At 42.9% G+C, this 21164-nt stretch overlaps 1 protein-coding gene across 2 annotated transcripts in view; it reads right to left on the reverse strand.

Annotated features, from left to right (window-relative positions):
- Nucleotides 1-21164, reverse strand: part of LOC115798054 (CASK interacting protein 2) — a 62034-nt gene that overhangs the window by 18989 nt on the left and 21881 nt on the right. For both annotated transcript variants that reach the window (XM_030754734.1, XM_030754733.1), the window contains exons 3-11: nt 16620-16671; nt 12741-12838; nt 11645-11790; nt 11117-11212; nt 8151-8284; nt 4802-4910; nt 4427-4535; nt 4224-4318; nt 3157-3274 (exon numbers count right to left, since the gene is read on the reverse strand). In XM_030754734.1, the coding sequence (XP_030610594.1) occupies nt 3157-3274; nt 4224-4318; nt 4427-4535; nt 4802-4910; nt 8151-8284; nt 11117-11212; nt 11645-11790; nt 12741-12838; nt 16620-16671 (957 nt within the window). The remainder of the gene's footprint in view (nt 1-3156; nt 3275-4223; nt 4319-4426; nt 4536-4801; nt 4911-8150; nt 8285-11116; nt 11213-11644; nt 11791-12740; nt 12839-16619; nt 16672-21164) is intronic.

Here is a 21164-nt window from a genome sequence, read left to right on the forward strand (position 1 = left end):
GAAACAAACAGAAGGCAGAATTCATGTACACTATGGATCTATGTGCCCAGGATAGAAATACTAAAAACCCTAAAATTTGATATTTTTGTTTTTTAACTTTAAGCTTAAGTTTTAACAAAGAACACAAAATAGGTGGGATACTGCAAAGATCATTTAATTCCCAGAATATAATGTCCCAAGTGTCTGTAACCATTTAAGTTACAAGAAGGTTCAAAAAAAGGCACCTCATTTAGACCTTAGCTAGAAAGTCATCCTCTCAAAATATCCATCCTTTGTAGAAGACCTGGAGGATGAGGTTTATAACAGCTCTTTGTGATCGCATCTTTCTCTGAGTTATGGGGAAATAATTACCTGATCCTCTGCTGAATTTGTAAGTTGCTCACTCCTAAAGAAATGAACAGTATCTGATTTTTATAGTAGTTTCATTTTAATGGCGAGAGGCAGAATTTGATCCAAAAATTCAGAAAAAATGTTACATAAAAGGTATAAATTGATTTGCATGTCATTGAGTGAAATATAAATTTGATCCCCAAAGCAAAACATGACTTCGTACTTAGTGAGAAACCCTTGTTGGGGAGCGCGGCGGTACGACCTTTCTTGTAGCTGGTCACCAGGTTTCCTCTCAGGAGGGATTCTGGCTGACTCCTCTTTACAGAAACTCTGAATCCTTCAGGATGTTGGCTGTTGCTTGGCAACTCGAAGCTTCAGCTCCTCCACAGATTTTCTAGGACTGAGATCTGGAGACCGTTTAGGCCACTGGCAAACTTAAGGCGGACCTGTACATGTGCCTTGTTGAGCAGGGGGACCTTGTGGGCGCTGCAAGATCTCAATCCATTTCAGCATATTGTCTTTACAGCGGTGATCTTGGTGACTGTTGTCCTACCTGCCTCCCGTGTAGTTTTGGGCTGACCCACCTTTCTCGTGATCATCTTCATCCCATGAGACAAAATCTCAAATGGAGCTCAAGACCAAGGATGACTGAAGGTCATTCTAGAGTTCTTCCATCTACAAATAATCACACCAGCAGTTGTCACCTTCTCACCAGGCTTCTTGCTGATGGTCTTGTAGTCCATTCCAGCCTTGTGCAGGTCTACAATCTTGTCCCTGATGTCCTTTGACAGCTCTTTGGTCTCGCCCATGGTGTTGGAGAGAGGGGAGAAATTTATTCTGTGGAAAGGTGTGCTTTATATACATAACGAGTTGAGATCAGGAGTATCTGTACTTGATAAACTGACTGTAATCTGTAAGCCACATGGGCACACAGCCAACTGTGGGAGGCAGGATTCTGAGCAGGAGGTGCAGGAGGTGCTGTAGGGGTTGGGTGGCAGTCAAGGGCAGAGGCCCTGGCAGTCCTTGTGAATATGGGGTGCCTGGCCCATTGCTATAAGCCCTGTACAATCTTTGCAGGAGCTTGGTCCACATTGCTGGCAATAAGTCAGACTCGTTCCCAGTGGGTGTTGGACTCCATCAGAGTTTATCACCAATTCTGTTCATAATTTTTATGGACAGCAAGGGTTGGACTTTGGTGGCCTCAGAATCTCATCTCTGCTTTTTGAAGATGATGTGTGAAGCGGCGGGAATGAGAATTAGCACCTTCAAGTGTGAGGCCAGGGTCCTCAGTCAGAAAAGGGCCATGGTTGCAGCGATGCGGACACTGAACCGGTACCACTAAAGAGCCCGTAAAAGGGAAGCTGTCAATTTATCGGTCAATGGCATTACCCTCACCTATGCTCAGAAGCTTTGGGTAGTGACTGAAAGAACGAGATTGCAAATACAAGCAGTGGAAATTAGCTCTCTCTCTTCAAGAGGGGCTCAGAACAGAGCTGCTGCTCCTCCACATCAAAAGGAGCCAGTTGAGGTGGTTCAGGCATCTGACTAGGAGACCTCCTGGGTGCCTCCTGGGTGAGGTGTTCTGGGCATGTCCTAAACCTGTGGCTTATTTCTTGTTTAAGCTGGTCCAGGTCTTTCTTCATATCGTTCCGCTGTGTTTTCCCAACTGTGTGACTTTTCATTCATTTTCACAGTCTGTTAGTGTTTCTTCCTTTCTGCCCATTTTCAGTTCTTTTATTTCGATTTTTGGACCCTTGTTTCTTTTCTCCCCGCTCATTTCACGATTTTGGTATCAGGACTTTTCAGTATCTAATTTTGCAGGAGCTCTAGTTTCTACACCAGGGATCCTCAAATCCAGGCCTCGAGGTCCGGTGTCCTGCACCTTTTAGATGTGTCGCTGATACAGCACACCTGAGTCAAATATAGAAGTCATTAGCAGGACTCTGGAGAACTTGACTGCATACTGAGGAGGTAATTCAGACATTTGATTCAGGTGAGTTGGATCAGGGACACATCTAAAACCTGCAGGACACCAGACCTCGAGGCCTGGAGTTGAGGATCCCTGTTCTACACAGAGAACCAATGACAAATTACATTAAAACAACAGGCCTGGTAATGTATTTACTGAGGAAATGATCCAATATTACTCATCTGTGAGGGAAAAAGTATGTGAACCTCAAGGATTAGGAGTAAATGTGAAGGTGACATTTTAAATTCATGTGTCAGTTAGGTGTGACTGGGTGATTTTTTTCTAAGAACAAATATAGATCAAAATCTGATCATCACAGCACACATTTATAGAAGCAGATCAACATGAGGCCTGAGGCCTTTAGAAAAAGAGCTGCTGATGCTCACTGGGCTGGAAAAGGTCCCTGTGTGAAAACAAGTGACATTCAAGACCAAGAACACTTCTTTTTTGAACATAAATGTGTTTAAAGGTAGGAAAAGACTAAATTCTAGTAAAAGAAGTTTATACTGTGAAACATGATGGTGGTAGTGTCATTGGTCTGGGCCTGTTTGCTGCATCTGCAATAGGGAATTCTGAATTTTAAAGCAAAATGTCAGGATATATTTCCATGAACTAAATCTCAAGAGAAGGTCATTCACTGATAGAGACAGGCCTACGCACAGGTTGGGCGACTTGTGTTGTCATGTCAAATAATGGTTAAAAACGAAAGATGCTTCACAATGGTCAGGTTAAAGTTCTGACCAACAGATATAAAAACTACTAAACTATAACAACTAATTTCCTGCTTCCAAATGCAGCTCAAACTGCACTTACAGGGAATTGATGTTTATGCAGATTTAAGCTATTTATTTATTTACCTGCTCTCTTGCTGAGGACCTCCACCACTGAAGGGGGGAAAAAGCCCACCCGGTCCGTCCCCCGCTGGGTGTCATGGATGTGACCTTTCCACCGGCCGTCTGAGTGCTGCTCCAGGACCTGTCAGCAAGAAATCATGAGTACACTTCATTACAGACACACTGTTACACAATCCCGTTCAACTGCAGCACAAACAACAACAACAATTTATTCCGTTATACGAACACTGTGGGGTTTGATTAAAACAAACAAAAAATACATTAACTTTAAGCATGCATGTGATCTGTGACACCCCCAGGTGTGCACTCACAGTAAGTCCATAATGATTGTCTATTCACTGTGAGTATTAACAACAGTAGTATTAACAGTTTTAACAAAACACCTTAAGGGTACAAAAGCACCTCTGCTTTCTGATAGGATACTAAACAACAGCATACAAGTCCAAACACAACTAAGATGTCACTATGACTCACATAAATTTATCAAAATACACAACAGAGAGCACAGACGCACACATGCATCAGAGCCAACTGTGTGTATTTACGTGTGAGGGGAAATGAACAAAGAAGCTGATAATGAGAGAGACAGCAGCAGCAAGTTTGTGCTCGTTTCTCCGCTGTGGTCTCCTGCTTAGGGTACACAAAATTACCCTGAAACATCCCACACAAATCCTCACAACAAGGCTTCACTCACACAAGGCTTCACTATATAATCCTGTGATTCCCTGCTGATGAACAAGCAGCTCCAAGAAGATGGAAAATCATTTTACAGCAGCATACTGGACCTTTATCTGACCCGCCCTCAGGTGAGAACGATGCAGACACATCCATACTTGAGGTCCGCTGTGATTCTTACATGTCAAAAATTCAAAGCAATTGAACACGTAGGTTTTTAACAACTTTGTGAACTTTTCTGTAACTCAAACACTCCTCAATGCCCCCCCCCCCCCCCCCGGGGTCACTGTTTTCCAGGAGAAGCTCTTGTTTTTACTTAACCCCTCTGAGCTATGTTAACAGAAGAGTGCACTTTGTTTTCCAGCACGTTGCTGTACCGCAGAGCCTTAAAGTACCATGATCAGATCTCCAGCACGAAGGTTAAGTGCAGTAGGATCGTGGAGATTCCAGTAGTCCTTCACTGCTCTGACCTGAAGAGAACTTGATGCTTCTGCAAAGAAAATGAATAAAAAGAAACAAAAACACATCATCACAGGTCTAAACCAAAAGATCCAAACTGCATCAGTTCGCATAAATTAGCTTTTCATGAACTACCAACCTCTCAGCAGCTGCTTGATCTCCCTGCTGGCTGTGGAAGTAGTGAACTGATTGACGATGTCCAAAGCTGTTTGGTTGTACGTGTTCCGCATGTTCACATTGATGCCCGCCTATACACACACACACACACACACACACACACACACACACACACACACACACACACACACACACACACACAGCCATGTGAGTCAGACTTTTAAAAACAAGCTCTCCCTCAAATGCCTCTCTTATTAAAGAATAACAGAGCAAGTGAAAATGTGATGTTTGTGTCGTTCTGTCCACACTCTTTGTATAAAAACAGCCTTCCACATCACTCATACACTGAACATATATGAATTATGTTATTATGAAATATTTGTCATTTTTTGCTTACGTCCAGCAGCAGCCGCACTACATCTGTTTTGCCATAGAGGGCAGCTTCGTGCAGAGACGTCCCCGCTTTGGTGGCTCTGTTAATGTCGATGCCAGCTTTAAGGAGCAACCTAGGCAGTCCAATCAGAAAGACCATGTTAGGCTGCAGGCAGAGCACAGAGAAAGAGTCGCCCATTCAACTGTTACAGACAACGCACTTTCTCTGACCCCTGGGGTAAACTGTGGTACTGTGTCAACACCCACCTGCATGCTCCAGACTAGCAGACTTCTGCTTTCATAAAAGTTATTGATCATCTTGCTGATGATCAATTAAACAAATGCATTTGATTAGCACCTGGCTGCTACTTATCCTCTTAACTCCTATGGAAGTAGTACTTAGTTTTCACTGCATATGGTCCTCTGTGTGTGTGTGTGTGTGTGTGTGTGTGTGTGTGTGTGTGTGTGTGTGTGTGTGTGTGTGTGTGTGTGTGTGTATCCCAGCTTCCATAGGGTGAGAGGCAGGGTACACCCTGGACAGGTCAGTAGTCACCTGTGGGTAACCCCACTAACATGCCTTTGGACTGTGGGAAGAAGCTGGAGTACCTGGACAGAACCCACTCAGACAAAATCACAGCACAGGTGAATGGAGCCGTTAAGCCAGTGTTTTTCAACCAGTGTGCCACGGCACACTAGTGTGCCGTGGGAGACCGTCAGGTGTGCCGTGGGAAATTATCCAGTTTCACCTAATATGCCACGAGTGTCTGTGCTGCAGTAGTGACTGGGAGCATAATCATGTAATACTTCCATATCACTAGACTAGATAGCAGCAGGTAGCGAATTGCATTGTACATAGAAACAAGAGAATTAAGCCGCGTTTCCATACGGAACGACTCGCCGCGATTTGACGGCATCTCCATTAGAATCAGGAACACTTTGCCGGTCCTTTTTCCGTACTCACTCACCCGAGGTTCTAAGCGATCCGAGGCGATACAAAAATGTGACGCCGAGTACAGCGTGCCACTGATTGGCCAGGGAGTGTGGTCACTAGCGGAGGCATGAGAGCGACTCCTTCACCAGAATCATTAAAACCCCACAGCAAGAAACTGGAGGCACGAAAAGCACCGGTTGAATGCTCAGACCGACAGTTCTCAGCGGTAGTTCTGCAACATGAGAGCCATCTGAAACGCTCACACAGCATACATATACTTATTATAACTATACTGCCGGGAGATCGCCGCTACCAGCCGAACAGCTGGTTCGCACAGAGCCTGAGGCGGCTGATCAAAGGAACTTTGAGTCACCGCAATAACGCGACCTATCGGACAAATTCAAACGGTTTCTGAAAGCTGAGAAACTGCACTTCACAACCAACATAGGGCATTACTGTGGTGTTATTACGGTAATTGTTGCCGTAAGTCCGCGAACAGCGGCACTTTTGAAGTACACTGAGCTGTTCGATGGTATAGGGTTATAGTTAACAATGATAACCTTCATCCATTAAAACATTGTACGGGGACTTATGCATGATGATGATATTAAACTGGCATCAGCTGTGAGCTTGCCTCTATCTCATGTATTGTGTTATTCCTGGTAACAGAATGCTGTTACCAGGTAACATACTGGTAACAGCATTCTATAGTGTATACTATAGTGTTATTATTAATACTATAGTGTTATTATTAGTAGTATTAAGGTTAATATTGTTTGTTGATTTTATATATATTTATATTCTTTTCTTAGTGTGAATTATTATATTTTTACTTATATTTATAATAACTGCGGCTGCTGTTACACCCAAATTTCCCCTCTGTGGGACAATAAAGGCTGTTTCTTCTTCTTCTTCTTCTGTTGGACAGAATTAGTTTGCAAAACACTGAAGTTTTCTACTATCAGACCACATTGTTGTGGCATTTATGTTCAAGCTGTGTTGTTGAAGTGGACATGTTAAGTGCACTTTTTATTTGAAAGAAGATATATATTTTTTGTGTTTATTTGATTCCCATTTAAGACATTTTGATAAGAATGACTATATTGTTAATATAGGCTACAGAGTATCATTTTTTAACATTTTTGGCTGGTGGTGTGCCTCGTGATTTTTTCAATGGAAAAAATGTACCTTGGCTCAAAAAAGGTTGAAAAACACTGCGTTAAGCAGCCCTGAAGTGATTCTGGCAAACCATCAGGTGACTCAAGAGGTTCTCACACAGTGTATAAGGTATCAGCAGCACTCCACCCACAGTGGAAGGAACACTTCAAAGATCTTCTCAGTCCCACTGACACACCCTCTGTAGAGGAAGCAGGCTGACAATGGATGACTCGCTCATCACTGGGGGCGGGGTAACTGAGGTAGTTAAACTGCTCCTTGGTGGCAGGGCCCCTGGGGTGGATCAGATTCACCCCGAGTTCCTGAAGGCTCTGGATGTTGTAGGACTGTCCTGGTTGACACGCCTCTGCAGTGTCGCATGGAGATCTGGGCTGTGGCTCAGGAGGTAGGTTAGCAGTTTGATCCCTGGCTGCTCCAGTCTGCATGCCAAAGTGTCCTTGGGCAAGATACTGAACCCCAAGCTGCTCCTGATGCATCCATCAGTGTGTGAATGTGTGTGAATGTTAGATAAAAAGCATCTATGCATAGACAAATGTGCGTGGGTGAATGAGACATGCTGTATAATGTGAGTGCTCAGGTACAGTAGAAAAGTGCTATATAACATTTTACCATGAAAGCAGCTTCAGCGTTAGTTGTAGTTGTTATAGTAAAAATAGTAGTAGTAGCACCAAGAACAATAGGGCTAATTGTAACAGTAGCTGTAAATGCTATGACAATCATAAGATTACTAAGATGCTGTCATTGACAAGTTCAAATGTTTATCAGGGTAGTTTAGAATGCTAACATGCCATATTTTCCAATTAGCACTAAGAACACAATAAGGGTTAGAATGGAAATAGTAGCATTAAGACTGTATACCTGCAGGAGAAACCGATTTACCTCCATCTTCATTCATTCATACAGTGATGGAGGATTTATCCTGCATTAATCAGTGGATGTAAGCTCAGCAAGAACATTTTAGCTGGACTACTTTAGCATTACCTCGAGTTAGGTTTAGTGTCATGTTGTAATAACTTGTACATTCCTTCTGGTTGAGAACTCAACAGCTCTGAGGGCTGATCTGCAACAGTATCCAAATGCTGGCTGTGAGCACAGCTGCTCAGCCTGTCAGTGAATCCTGAGACAGTTACTGTGATGCTGGATCATCATGTGGCTAAACCTTTTTGTATCTATTAGAGGAAAAGCAGAATTTATTGTGTCGTCCTCAAAAGATAAATTCTTGCTGTGACCAGTCGGAGGTTAACACCGCTCTGTGCTGCTCTCTTACTTGATGATGTCTTTGTGTCCATTCCTGGCTGCCAGGTGGAGGGGGGTGGTGGAGGGAGAGTCCAGGCTGTTGTTTCCTCCTTCTCCTTCTAACAGGGCTGCCACCATATTACTGCTCAGCAGCAACTGAGTCACCTAACGAGAAATCAAATTGAAGATGAAATGGCAGAATCAGGACAGGAATTACAGCATTAGTAATACACAAATATATATGCAAAGCCAAGCTAGCTTAGGCTGCGTATTAAAAACATATATTGACACATTGCACTGTAAATGTTGACTTATATATGGGGTTAAACGAGCGCAGAGGCTTATCCACCACTCAGCAGCTCTCTAAAGATACCACAGCCTTTACATACACCCACAGAGTCTGTGTGACAAAAAACAGCCCAAAGCTTTCTATTTTCTTTCACGGCTAAACTGCAAACTCAGAGCGAATATTTAACGAGCATGGGACTCTGCGTCCGTCTAATTCTGAATTATAGGCCCAGCTATACATCTCACAGCTGGGCTTATTGGCTGCTGTGGCAGAGGAAGAGTAAAAACAAACTGCACTGCAGTTTCTTTACAAAGTCTAAAAAGAGCTGCTGCAAGTGAAACCGGCTCAGTTTAGCCGGGCCTCGGTCCATGCAGCTTTAGGCCATTCACATTAAAATTTTCACACCAACGTGTTCTCATATGCAAACAGTTGGATTTACTACACAAATAAAACAAACTATATACACCTCACTGAAAGCCTGACTTCATTTTTTAACCATAACGTGCTAATCACAGGGTTCCCGAGACCTTTGACCCCTCAAGCTACTCCTCTGGCACTCCGAGTCATTTGGCTCCTCACTGTCGTGATGCTGTGAAAAATCTGGGTGTCATTTTAGATAGTAGTTTTAAAATGGAGAAGCAAGTAAGTGCTGTTACCAAAATCAGTTTTTACCAACTCAGAGTCATTGCCAAGGTAAAACCTTATCTCCCACAGCAGGACCTGGAAAAAGTTATTCATGCTTTTATTACTTCCCGCCTGGACTACTGTAATTCTCTGTACTTTGGCATAGATCAATCATCTGTGCGCCGCCTGCAGGTAGTCCAGAATGCGGCAGCTCGTCTTTTAACCGGTTTAAAAAAGCATGAACACATTACCCCAGTCCTGTCATCCCTTCACTGGCTCCCTGTCCGTTTTAGAATCGATTTTAAGATTTTATTGCTTACTTTTAAAGCCTTAAACGGACTGGCACCTTTGTATCTGTCTGAGCTGCTTCACTGTCACACCCCTGTAAGAGCTCTGAGGTCATCGAACCAGCTGCTCTTACAGAGGCCTAAAACTAGACTAAAACAGAGAGGTGATCGAGCTTTTGCAGCAGCAGCACCGAAGCTATGGAACGATCTACCTCTCCATATCCGCACAGCTCAGACGATACACACATTTAAATCTCTATTAAAAACACATTTCTTTTCCTTGGCATTTGGCTGCAGTGCTACCTCCTTTTAGATTGTTTTATGGTATTTTATGGTACTTGTTTTAAATGTTTTAATTTTTAATTTTCTTATGTTATTTATTGTTCTTAATGTTTTTATTTATTTATTTTTATTTTATTATTTTATTTATTTATTTATATATTTTTATTTTTATTTAGTATAGTCCTTGGGGTTACAGATCTTGTACAGCACTTTGGTCAACGTCGTTGTTTTAAATGTGCTTTATAAATAAACTTGACTTGACTTGACTTCAGTAAATAAAATCCTTCCATCTATTTTCTTCTGCTTCTCCCACTCAGGACTGCAGAGGGAGTGGAGCCCGTCCCAGCTGTGATAATGTGAGAGGCAGAGTGTCCTCTGACAGGTCTGAGAGAGCTGAGCTACAGACAGAGAGCCATTCATGTCCAAGTTCACACCCACAGCCATGGACTGAACCCAGGACCTTCTTGCTGTGAGGCGACAGTGCTAACCATCGCTGTGCCACCCCCAATAAATTAAATCATCCTGAGATGTTTATCCTTATGTTCACCAATTACTAAAATCATTCATCCTTGAATATCAAAGTGCTCTTGCTGAAATAGGATAAATTACTTTTACTTGCTGAAAGTGCCTCTCTCACTCTCTCCTGTGTGTCTTCACTGTATGTAAATGTTAGGACCTCAAGATGCTACTGTGAGGGAGACTGTATATAAAAGACGGACTTTGCTTCTCAATTAGAAAACCGGAGCACCTTAAACTTTATTCCTTCTAATGGCCAGCAGGGGTCAACTCCAGGTTTCAAAAATAACTCCAGGTGTGCGTAAGTCCATCCATCCATTTTCGTCCGCTGATCTGGGATCATGGGGGCAGCAGCCTAAGCCAAGAAACCAGACCTCTTCCAGCTTATCTGGGGGAACACCGAGGCACTCCCAGGCCAGCCGAGAGATATAATCTCTCCATCGTTTCCTGGGTCTACCCCGGGGCCTCTTCCCAGTAGGAAATGCCTGGAACACCTCACCTAGGAGGCGTCCTAGTCAGATGGCTGAACCACCTCAACTGGCTCCTTCAGTGTGGAGGAGCAGCGGCTCTACTCTTTATTCGAATGACTGCGCGCTTCACCCTACATAAGTGTACCAAGGTTTACGGTAAAAAGGCCCCCAGCACCTTTGACCTATGACATCATAAAATCCTTTCCTGATCAGTTTATGTTCTCAGTCACTAGTTTCAAGTCTTCCTAAACAGAACATGAATTTCATTTTAATACTGTATACTGTATGTTGTAGGGCAGGCACACTCTGAGATACACTGTGGTTTTCATGAGCTGGGACAGCGATGCTAAATCATCTCAAACCTTCAAAAAACAGAACTTTGCAAAGCAGTGGGTGAAGTCGCAGTGGCTGCATCCACCTGTCACCTGAGCAAACACCTGTGGAACCAGTGGAATACCCAACAACTTCACTCTTATTTTGGAAAAGAACATATCAACGATGGGGAACTTCCACACAAATTTTCTCATACCTTCACTCTGCCAAACTCACAGGCCAAATCTAGCGGTGTCTTCTTAGCCTTGTTCATGAGGCAGGGATTAGACTGGTGCTGCAGCAACATCTCAGACTGAGAGCCAAGAAAAGGGAGAGAGTGTAACATTAGGACATGCATTCACATACCTAACACACACTACTGTGTGTGTCTGTTTGTCTCTGAGCAGAGGACGGGAACATACAACAGGCCTGGTGCAGCCTCTGTATCACGTTTGAAGGTATTCTACTACAGAGGTCAGGCCTGGGTAGGGGTTTCATGACAGGTTAAGGTCTGTGTGTGCAGGGTATATGCATCTGTCATTTAAAATATTCCAGCAACCACATGGATGAAGCTGGAGGAAAGGAATATGTGCAGTTACTGCCTGTAGACTCCTAATGGTATGCCTGCTATTGTTGGTGGACAATAGCAGCCGAGGCACAAAGGGGATGGATTTCAGTGAAATGGGAGGACTGGTAATGCCTTAAAACTTTGCCTTTGGCCTTTGGTGTGTGTCTCCCAACTCACCACCTCATAGTGTCCATACTGTGCGGAGAGATGTAACGGTATCTGTCCATCATGGGACGGCGAGTTGACTGAAGCGCCAGCTCGCAGCAACAATAGAACGGAGTCGGCTTTACCCTGCCAGGCTGCGTAGTGGAGGGGACGCATGCCTAAAGACAGAAATGGAAAGGTGAGAAGAGGTGATGAGGTCATTTTAACTGGTTTGACTTAGAGAAGAAAGCTTTGAAAGCGCCTGATTTGGAGGTATGTAGCATGCCATGTTGGTTTAGAAGAGAAATGTAGTCACACCAGAGTAAAAAGCTTCACACTTGGCATTAAATCCATGTTTAAAGCAGCATTTTTTCTAATCTACAATTAACAGACCAGCTTCACAATGAAAAGTTGAACAAAAGAACAAAACATCCATGAAACAGGAAGTCCATACTCTGTTCCTTCATTGTTGACTTATTCATGGCAGAGTCAGTGTATGAAACTGTAGCCAAAGCCTTTTGTATCCTCATCATCTGGCTAAAGGCTGTATGCTGGTCCATCACACAAAAGAAAAAAGTTTTGGTTATATTAAGGTTATACTTCCAATCACAGTAATAAATTCTTCTGTAATTAGTACTGGAAGCCTTTACTCTGAGGTCGGTGGCCTGTCTCTTCTACATTCATCCTGTCTGTGTATCCATGGGGAGTCCAATGCCGAATGGGTGACACCCACTGCTGAAGCTGAAAAGTTTGCAGGACATGCTAAAAGTTATATCCAACCTTTAAAATGGTCCTTCAGGAATCTGCAGCTGACCCCAGAGACCTACCACATACAGGTATGAGCTCTGCACACCTCTGGTCTCAGAAGTCAAGCTGCCAGATTCAGCTGTATCTGCATTAGCACTGCTGCCACACTGCATGGCAGAAATACTTCAAAGTAAATCATATTTATTCATATGGGTCAAATTTATTTTCAGCTGAGAGCGTCAGAAAGCTGGTGAGGAGGTTTCACGCTCAATTTAACCCCAACTGACTTCTCAATCATGAATATTTTAGATTTTTCCCCCTAAACTGTGGGTCTGCACAGTGACACCGGTTTAACAGCAGAGCTGTTCTGCAATCGTGATACCGTTTATGTCTTTGATATCCACGGTGGCCTGGGCCTCCAGCAGCAGAGACAGCAGCTCCACGGTGCCCGTCAGAGCGGCATGATGCAGCGCCGAGAAGCTGAGAGAGGAGAGAGAGGAGGGGTCAGCACGGATCAAGAGGAGGGAGCGGCGAGGACAGGAGAGGGGTTACAAATCATCCCGATGACTTTACAGGGAGACCTTTGCAAAATGAAAACATGTGTGTGCGCGCCCATCAAACCTTCTGATCTGTGGGTGTGTTTTTTGAGTGTGTCCCAATCAACACATCAAACTAAGGTGGCAAGTGTGTATGCCTGTATTTGTGTATGTGCTGTGTGAATATGGTGTGATGTGATCATATATATGCCAAAACTACAGAATACGCTAGTGTGTGTGTGTGTGTGTGTGTGTGTGTGTGTGTGTGTGTGTGTCAGGTCGCAGTATATTTCACTGAGGGAGAAATTAAAGGCATAAATTTTTTTGGCGATGAGTTTTGTGTTGCTGGAGGCGACAGAAATGCGGTGAGCGCTCCAGAGGAGGTGACCCTGGAGGTGGGACGCACTCTTCTCGTGTGGGGATAAAAGTTCGGCTTAATTTCAGGTGATCTGTCGCAGCCTTATGCAGATTTAGGGTCCCAAAAGCAACAAACAGTCTGGGTGCATTTGGAAACAAAACTACTACTATTATATTCTAGCTCTATGTGTCCCAGGCAGCAAGTTCATGGAGATGGGAAATATGGATCTCCATGAAAGGTCATTCTAAACGGTTAATATTTGTGACATGACGCTGGCACAAAGAGCGAGTGAAGGCCTTAAACCCCCACAGACTCCCATGTTTAAAGGCCCAGCTTTACAGCATGTTTAAAACCTGGTACAGCATATATTCAGGCTTCATTATATACATATTATTAAAAAAGAAAAACGCTTTCTTTCCTACCTACAGTATTTCTATACTTAATTCATGGATTCAGTCTCATTTCTTTAAATCACAGCCAGCTGTTTCTGTGATGCTTCAGACTGGCTTTGGTTCAACACGGCCAAAAACAGGAAACACGAAGTTTGAGCTGTTGTATTCTGTGAAGTCAGACAGGAGCAGACTCTGAATCTGCAGACTGTCAGATGGCTCATCTCATCACTCACATCTTTTAGGACACACACACACACACACACACACACACACACACACACACACACACACACACACACACACACACACACACACACACACCATTTATCTTCCACATTTCCATCTACTCATCTTGAGTCTGTCTCCTTGGGATGATGTTGACTCGGTTTGTTCACCTTCTGCACACACATCCTCTCGCAGATGTACATGTTTAATTTCAGCACTCCTATTGTACGTCACCTCCCACACACTGCGCTAACCTTGCATGTAGACACACGCAGCAGGTCTAAGTCAACACAGACTCACATCGCATGTAGGCTTAGAGACTCACACTGCAGCTTGCAAAGGGAAACTCTGCACGTGTTGAGGCCTACTGAGATCAAGCTCACAAAAATGCATCTGATGGGAACAAGAGTAAACATTTTGAAACGTATCTACACGATAGAAGAGACAAACTGAATCAAAAGTGCAACTATTTTATACCAAAAAATGTAAATAAGTCCAATACGGACACACAGCTGCCTCGTTTGGAACAATTTATTTCTCCATAAATGTGTTCGGGTAAGAGTAAAATAAACTAAACTACAGCACAGGCCGATCACACAAATATAACATTCAGCGTTTGGAGCGTGGGCACCAGCATTTCATGTTGTATTCTTTTGTTTGCTTACAGATTATGTAAAATGGGCCTCGTTCAAACTAGTGCAGCAATGGCACTGTTTGAACTGTGCAAGACAACTCTGGATGCTGGTTATGAGAAGTTATTATTTAGGCTGATTACACATAATCACTGAAAATCCCACTTTTGGGGCCCACAGAATCAGTTTTGCTTTATAATTTAGCATCACGTTTCACCTGTTGATGTCAGCTCCACATAATAGTCAACTAGACCATTAAATGTTGCTACTGTATTGTGCCAGAAAAACTAGTCAATTACATGAATTACCATTTAAGTAACATGTCATGTAGACCTGGGAGAAAATGACCCAATTGATTTTAGCAGCATTCTGATCTAGAAAACAAAAACCTGGCTGTATATAAACTGGCATAAAAATCAACTGGAGTAACACACACTACTCAGTATAGGCATGTGGATCTGAGACAGCTGAAGGTAGCCACACTCAGTGTTCACCCAGAGAAGCTACAATACTGACTATAAAACATGCTTTCAGGACAATAACTGCCATTGTTGAAGGAATGGCTTCCAAACGTCCAGTGCTGGAAGCAAAATGATCATACTAATAAAAACTGGAACACAACCATCCAAAAATGATGGAGTTCTTCCCCTGAGCATACAGGAAGAGGAATATGTATCCATAGCTACAGATAATTGGACTTCACACAAAGAGGAAAACACTCTGATAGGTGCTTTTAAGAAAACACCAATCAGTGACTGGATAACAATCTACAGTACACCACGTACAGTACAGACCTGCTGGAGCAGGAATCAGCACCTTGTTTTTCCTGTACTCTACATTTAAACCATAAATAATGTGTTAAAGGCAGTGAGCTGGCATGAACGTGGAGACCTCCACCTCCCTGTGGGCTCTCTTATTTGTCAGTTTGCTTAAAACGCTCCAAAGGCAAGAACAAAACAGGGGTCTGAAAAGTCCGGTGCAGAGGTGAGGCCTAGCATACAGAGAACAGCTGCCTGAGCCAGTACACATGTCAATCAGCCACATCCCTAACTTGAAGCCTTGCCTCTATTATTTTGTACCATGCTGCAAAATGCCTTTTAATCCCGTAGATTTGGACATTTTAACTTGGAAATCTGTGGGAACTGACTGTCCTCTGGAGTCAGCCTCAAGTAGCTATTTGAGGATCTGCAGTTTTTTAGACTTATAGGTTGGTGTAATTTTCAGTGCAGGTTGCAGCATGCTTTAACTGCTATTTACAAGCACATTTTAGGCCTCATTCACACTGCGAGTAGTTGTGGTGACTAACTGGTCGCCCAGAGGTTGCGCGTGCAGCGCCCTCAACCTCCGGGCGACCAGTTGTGGTCAAAAGCTGACTGCACAGGTCACCTGGTAGGAGGCAGATACAGAACATCTTGTTTTCTTTTTTACACTGAGAAGGTTCCAGTGTTTCAGGCTTTTAGTCACATTTCTAACAATGGAAACATCTCTGCATGTGTCTTCTCAGCACACACAGAGCAACACTCATGTTTCTTTCTTGTTACTGCATAATGTCTGAATGTTAGTACAGCACTACTGTTCAGTCAAAAACGGTCTTATCATTGTTTTATTCACCTTTATTCCCGAGCTGACTGTAGCCTTAGATAAATGTAACTTCTTCTATGAAGTAAGTGATCACAGATAAAAATCACAAAGTTTCACAATAAAAGACAAAAAATAAAAGTATAACAATATAAAGCAACAGAATACAGCTTAAATAACAAGTTAATTAAAAGCTTGTCTGTATAAAAATCTTCAGCTGCAGCATGAAGACAGTGGAGGAGAATCCCACATCCTTGGTGCCACGACCTGACCCTCTGGAAGCAGCCGCAGTGAATCTGACTCAATATAAAAACAATATAAAAACTGCAGCTCTAACAGCTCAAACAAAGAGTAATAAGTAATAACTGTAAAGGACACTGAGTACATGGCAGTGATTCTTCTGTGAGTCACTGTGAACACTGAACACAATTTGCATGTCAATCAAGAAACAATGACTGTTCATTACATTCCACTGACTCAGCTTCATGCTCATCTCTTGGCTGAGACACACAAACACGTGCACACATGCACTCCTCTTACCCGTCTGAGTCTTGGTAGTTGATGTTCAGCCTCTTGGTAGAGCCCAGCAGCTCTGGAAAAAGACAGGACATAGAGAAAAGGACGAGAGGGTCAAAAACAGGAAATTAGTCACTGCTGACATTTGATTTCTTGTGTTTCTATTTGTTTTTAAATTCGAGCTCTCCAAACGTGCGTGCGCTTTCACAGTGGTTCTCTTTATCACTGCCTTTATCAAACAACCTGACAGCCCTGACAGGATGGAGAGCTTTCCTCACCTCCTGCTGCCTCGCCCTTCCCTCTCTCAGCATGTCTGACACCTCACAGCAGCCAAATGATTCATAAACAAATCATTCTGCCTCACAGAAATGTTTGATTCCCCTCTTTTGCACCGCTATCTTATCACAGCTCTGTAGAATCGAGAGTGACAACCATAAAACTCAAGCACGCCAGGATAAAAGATACACTTGGTGCAAAAATAGCAGTCAGTTAGGAATGACTGAACACCTTTAAAGAGACACAATGCTACTCGTTCCATTCATTCAGCACTCCAAGACAGAACATACTGCAATCATCTGTTCTCCTTCGATACTGAGTCACAATAACAACTGGATTGAACTATATTTCCTGCTTTAGAAGCATACTTCATCTCAAATTGAACACTAGTTGTGTGAACTGGCAACAAACTGGTTTAGCAGTTATGTAATGAAAATATTTCCCTCAGGAACCTCTAAAGACGGCTGGAAAGCTGTGCAGTTTGCACCCTTATATCATTGTTTGAATCTGAGATATCAAAGTCAGACCTTTTATTATGACAAATGATTTCCTCGTCTAAGTGTACAATTCTCTTTTCTCAAAGCATCAACTCTGATCACATCTTACCATCATCCCAATGCTTCACTCCACCTTTAATGACACATAACTGATATCATACTAGATTCCTCAAATACTGTGGATCTTTCTCCCTATAATAAAATCCACCTTCAGCATCTAACAGGAACGTGAAATCCTCCTCACCTAGTTACATATTCGTTGTCGTCCTACAGCAGAGATCGGCAGAGCAAAGGGCCCACTGTTCACCAAAGACCCACACAGGAACCAGACTGCTGAGCCCTCTGAATACAGCACCATTTATCAGAGTCGATCTCCTTCACGGTGTTCTCCCACACAGGTGTGGAAAATCACATAGGAGTGTGTGTGTGTGTGTGTGTGTGTGTGTGTGTGTGTGTGTGTGTGTGTGTGTGTGTGTGTAGAAGCTGGACTGTGCATAAGTTGCTTCACTTCGGTTGCACTTCAGAGCTGAGAAATTAAATTAAAATTTTCAGGCACCAGCAGAGGTGCTTGAAAACCAGTTCTGGTTACATTGTACACTTTCCTTAGTCAATATTGTCAGAAAACACTACATATGTTTTCATTGCTATGCAGATGATACTGCTATAAATATGAAGCCAGCTGACATAAAGCAATTTGTTAAACTAATTTTCTTCTCCTAAATTCAAACAAAAGTGAGGTTATTATTTTTGGGCCTAAACACTATGAGAAATCTTGGGATAATTTTATCACGGTATATCCTTGAACATTAAATATGTAGGATTGTTTTCTTTCATGTGCACAGTATCTCTAAAATTAGAAACATCCTGTCTCAGAGAGATGCTGAAAAACTAGTTCTAGGCTAGACTGTAATTTATTATTAAAACAAGAAGTCATATTTCTCCCATGGCTGTTAAATCCAGAATTGAATTTAAAATCATTTTCTTCACATATAAAGTCTTGAAGAATCACAGTAACTTGGTTTAAGAGAGGCTGTTTATGATAAAGCCTATAGTTAAAGCCAGATCAGGTGACCTTCAACCATTCATTCAGTAGGGCTGGGCAATGAAGCAATAACAATAATTATTGTGAAATAACCTTTACTCAATATAAATATGAGACGTGGTCAATATAAAGTCATTAGGACTCATTCAAGCTACATTTTGATATTTTTTTTATTTAAACCGTTATTTAACCAGGCGAACAGATTAAGAACAAATTCTTATTTACAACTGTGGCCTGGCAAAGAGCCTTTTGAAGGGAAAGGAATAAAAGAATTAAAAAAGAAAAAAAATAGTAACAGTAAAATTACAAGACACCATTTTGTTCCTAACACATTACCTAGTCTATATGAGCATAGACACCCCCCCCCCTCACTGAGATCTGATGTGTTTTTTATTTACCAGGGTTCTACCCAGCAGTTGATCGCCCGGTGCTGCACCATGCTGAGGTCGTCTTGTGCCCGGTTCACTATCAGAACTCTTCGCTATCACTGCAATTAGCAAGTGCACACTCCGCCCCCCCACCAATACCAGACTGATTATTCTTTCCCCTCTGGCTAGGTCGCTGCACTATCAGTATTATCACACCACAATCTACCACCGGGCACGGCCAGTACAACAATAACAATGATAAAATGAATCTAGCCACATTACGTAAAACAACTACAAACATCCTTAAGAACATTTTTTATCTGTCTCTTAAAGGTGAATACTGAGATGAGGGTAGTCAGTTTCGGTGTTCTCTGTAACAAGTTCCAGTCATTTGGAGCAGCGTATGCAAATGCTATGTGGCCAAAACGAGACTTGGTTCTTTTGGTCTTCAGTAATAAATATTGTGATGAACGTGTGCTATATTTCGTGACTGCGCTCGGAAGCAATAACTGACACAGATATGGGGGTGAATGTCCTAGAAGGGTTTTGTAAATAAGAGTAAACCAGTGAATACTGCGACGCGTGGGCAAAGAGGGCCATTTAACTTGAGAGTAAAAGTGGCAACGATGTGTTACAAAAGGAGCGTTTGTTACAAAGCGAATTGCAGAATGATAAATTGAATCTAACTTGCTGAGAGTTTTTTTGGTTGCATGTCTGTATATTATATCACCGCAATCAAATAGAGAGAGGATGGTTTTCTCGACAATGGTGCGCTTTGCAGATAATGTAAATGAGGTTCGATTATGATATAAAAAACCAAGTCTTGCTTTTACCTTGGACTGTAAGGCCTTGATATGGTCAGAAAAAGTTAAGGCCGAGTCTAGCCAGATTCCTAGGTATTTGTAAGCAGGTACTAGTTCTATACTGTCACCATTTAAGGTGATAAAATCATTTTTAGAAGAAGAAACCCCAGATTCATGACCAAACCACATGACCTTTGTTTTCTTAATATTTAACGATAAGTTCAATTTGCTAAAAGCCGACTGTAATTCATGGAATGTGTGAGCAAGAGATTTCACGACCTCATCAGACGAGGGACTGGAGGCGTATAGAATAGTGTCGTCCACATATAGGTGGATAGACAACACAAAGGCCCAAACACAATGAGAACAGCGCCAAGCTGAACCAATCATGTGGTTGGAATAAAGTTAGAGCACATCAGGTTAGGCTGACACACAGCGTGGGAGCAGCTGGCAGCAGGACACCAGTACGTTAGGAGTGTGAGTGAGATTAAAGACAAAATGACAACAGAAAATACAGCAACAACCAGCTCAAGGCTCAACAGACGAGGAAAAAGAGGATCGGAGGAAATCAGGAGTGTGGAGAGAGTTTGGGCTGTGTAAAGAAGCAGAGCAGCATGCACTACAAACTGTGTCCAAAGCCTGTTTCCACAAAGGCAGGTAACACCACCAACTGTTTTTACCATCCTTTCACTATTAAAAACACAACGCAACACAACATTCCTCAGAAAACAAAGCTGACAATTGAATCCTCTTCTAATGAGACTGATGAGAACAAAATTAATCAGTATCTACATCACCTTACCATCATCTCGTGCTTATTTATTCCCAACATTGTCGCAATTACTGATTTTCAGCAGATCAGACCTCCGACCCTCCCACAGGAGCCGGCTGATCAACAACAGCTGGTTATGAGCTAACATTATGCCAGCTAATGTTGGCTCGGATGTCCTAAAAATGACACTTTCCCTTTGATAAACAGTTTGAGTACATTCTGTCGTGGTGAAGCGGCAGCTGACAATCTACGTCCCTACGCTCACCTGTGGTCACGAGCTTTGGGTAGTGACCGAAAGAATGAGACGGTAAATACAAGCGGCAGAAATGAGCCTCCTCTGAAGGGTGGCTGGCCTCTCCCTTAGAGATAGGGTGAGGAGTGCAGCCATTTGGGAGGGGCTCAAAGTAGAGCCGCTGCTCCTCCACATCGAAACATCAAGCTGGGTTTCAGGGCTGTGCCACTGCCACATCTGGGCCAGTCAGACCATCTGTCCCTGCTTATGATTCCAGCATACACCCCCCTCAGCAAAACTGCTCTTTCTACATCTAAGACTGTTCAGACCTGGCCTGAAGGTGCCTCTCAACAGCTGCAGGACTGCTTTGAAACAACTGACTGGGACGTATTCAAGCACCAGGACCTGGAGCAGTATACCTCGGCTGTTCTGGACTACATCAAGTTCTGCACCGACACTGTAACTGTGGACAAGAATATCCGGGTTTTTCCAAATAGAAAGCCATGGATGAATGGAAAGGTGCAGAGCTTACTCAGAGAAAGGAACATCGCCTTCAGAGCTGGTGATGGGGCGCTTTAC

This window comes from Archocentrus centrarchus, chromosome 19 (assembly GCF_007364275.1).
Source record: "Archocentrus centrarchus isolate MPI-CPG fArcCen1 chromosome 19, fArcCen1, whole genome shotgun sequence".
NCBI classification, from domain to species: Eukaryota; Metazoa; Chordata; class Actinopteri; order Cichliformes; family Cichlidae; genus Archocentrus; species Archocentrus centrarchus.